At 40.9% G+C, this 1,742-nt stretch overlaps 1 protein-coding gene across 1 annotated transcript in view; it reads right to left on the bottom strand.

Moving 5' to 3' along the window:
• The window catches only part of mta2 (metastasis associated 1 family member 2), a 52,786-nt gene that overhangs the window by 18,888 nt on the left and 32,156 nt on the right, over positions 1 to 1,742 (bottom strand). Inside the window, exon 4 of the mRNA XM_015402028.1 lies at positions 528 to 645. Within this exon, the coding sequence (XP_015257514.1) occupies positions 528 to 645 (118 nt within the window). The remainder of the gene's footprint in view (positions 1 to 527; positions 646 to 1,742) is intronic.

The following is a 1,742-nucleotide window of genomic DNA, read 5'->3' as shown; positions in this document are numbered from 1 at the left end:
ATAATATTACGACTTTATTCTCGAAATAAAATGGAAATCTCTAGCCTGGCCCTAATACTCCGTCGTAGGATAGAGCATATTGACAGAGGAACAATTTTTTTATCTTTATTGCAAAATATGAATATATATATATTTTTTTCAAATTTGTATATAATTACTGCTTTAAGTGGCTCGTTCTGTCAACTAAAGGCATATTTTAGTCTCTGTACTCCAAAATTAATTAGTTGATTATTTCAATAATTGATAAATCAGATTAATTGATTCAGCCCTATTTGAAACAGATAAAAAAAATAAAAAAAAATGAATTAATTCAGTTTACATTCATTTTTTCATTTCGTTTTGTTTAAAAAGCCGTTTTTGATTAAACTTTTTGGCTCCATGAAAGCGGAGATGTTTAATAACATTGCGTCTGCATCGAAACTGCTCTACGTTCAGAGGAAGCCAGAGGAAGGGAGGCGGGTGGTTGAGAGTCCAGACCACCGACCACGCTGCCATCAGGAGGACCTTCTGACCAAACGAACACACACCGTATATGAGTGGCAGGTAGAGACTCGAACTGTCGAGACAGGAAGAGCTCCCTGTGCTTCAGCTGGTGTTTCTGTTGCTCCGCCAGCGGCGGCTGCTTCGACTCCTCCTCGAATTCTCCTGAAAGATTAAAAACAAATCGGCAACATTTAACAAAGAGCACAGAAAAGAAGCAGAGGTTAGTCTGCTGATCACAGTTTGGAACATTGATGAGCAGATGACTTCCCTCCCTGACAACAAGATAGAGACGATAAATAGAGGAGAGAAAACATTAGTCTTGGTCCAGAATGGTCCTACATCAGAGGAGTGATCACAGCGCTCTGCATCAGCAGTAATGTCTGACTCCCTTCCAGCTCCCAGATCAGCTTCTCTGATTGGTTGATGCGGTGCGTCCAGCAGCGAAAGTTAATATTTTCTAAGTCAAGCAGATGCTGCTTCTGAAGCTCATGAAGCGCTGCTTCAGCTGCTCTTGACGCGCTGCAAGACGTTTTGATGCGCCTTGCATAGCGTCAACCACAGCGTCAAACTGCTGCTTCTGATGCAGAAATCGCGTTCAGCGTGAACGTAGCTTTAAATCCGTCGTGTTCAGATGTCCTTCCATGATAGAAAATAAACACAGTTTTCTTTGAGAAAACGTAGAACCTCCAGAAAATTCCCACAACATTCTCCCATCAGAGAGCATTTAGTCCTATTAGCATCATTTGTAGGGCAATTTGATTAAACGTTAATAAATAGATCAACTTCACAATAAAACCCGCAAGAACAGAACAAACACTTAAAAACGCAGAATTAGGGATTATATTACTCTCAATTTACAATTCAATTCAACTCTCAATGCCGTAGAGCTGGGCGTGGCCTGTTAGAAACGCGTATCAAAGACCTGATAATGACTGGATTCAGCACAACTTTAAGTGACGGTTGAAATAAAAGAAAGTAATTTACGTCTTTAACCGTTTTTTGTCGACAAACTTAACACTTAATAGGGAAAGTTAGCGTTTTGGATTACTTGAGTACCCCTTATGAATGGATTCCCCCGTCCCTCAGTGAGGTCTAGAAGCACCAGATCTATGTCCAGCCATTCAGCAAAGATGCTGCTACATGGCTGCACATCTGATTTTGGAATTTGACCAATTGGATGAGCCTTTAAATTAGGCTTGTCCCGATCCGATCCACGTATCGGATCGGGACGCCGATATTGGCAAAAAAAGGCGTATCGG

This window comes from Cyprinodon variegatus, unplaced genomic scaffold (genome assembly GCF_000732505.1).
Source record: "Cyprinodon variegatus isolate N-32 unplaced genomic scaffold, C_variegatus-1.0 Scaffold1287, whole genome shotgun sequence".
Lineage (NCBI taxonomy): Eukaryota > Metazoa > Chordata > Actinopteri > Cyprinodontiformes > Cyprinodontidae > Cyprinodon > Cyprinodon variegatus.
Note: the sequence above shows the minus strand (reverse complement) of the source record. Positions and strands in the feature narration are given on the sequence as shown.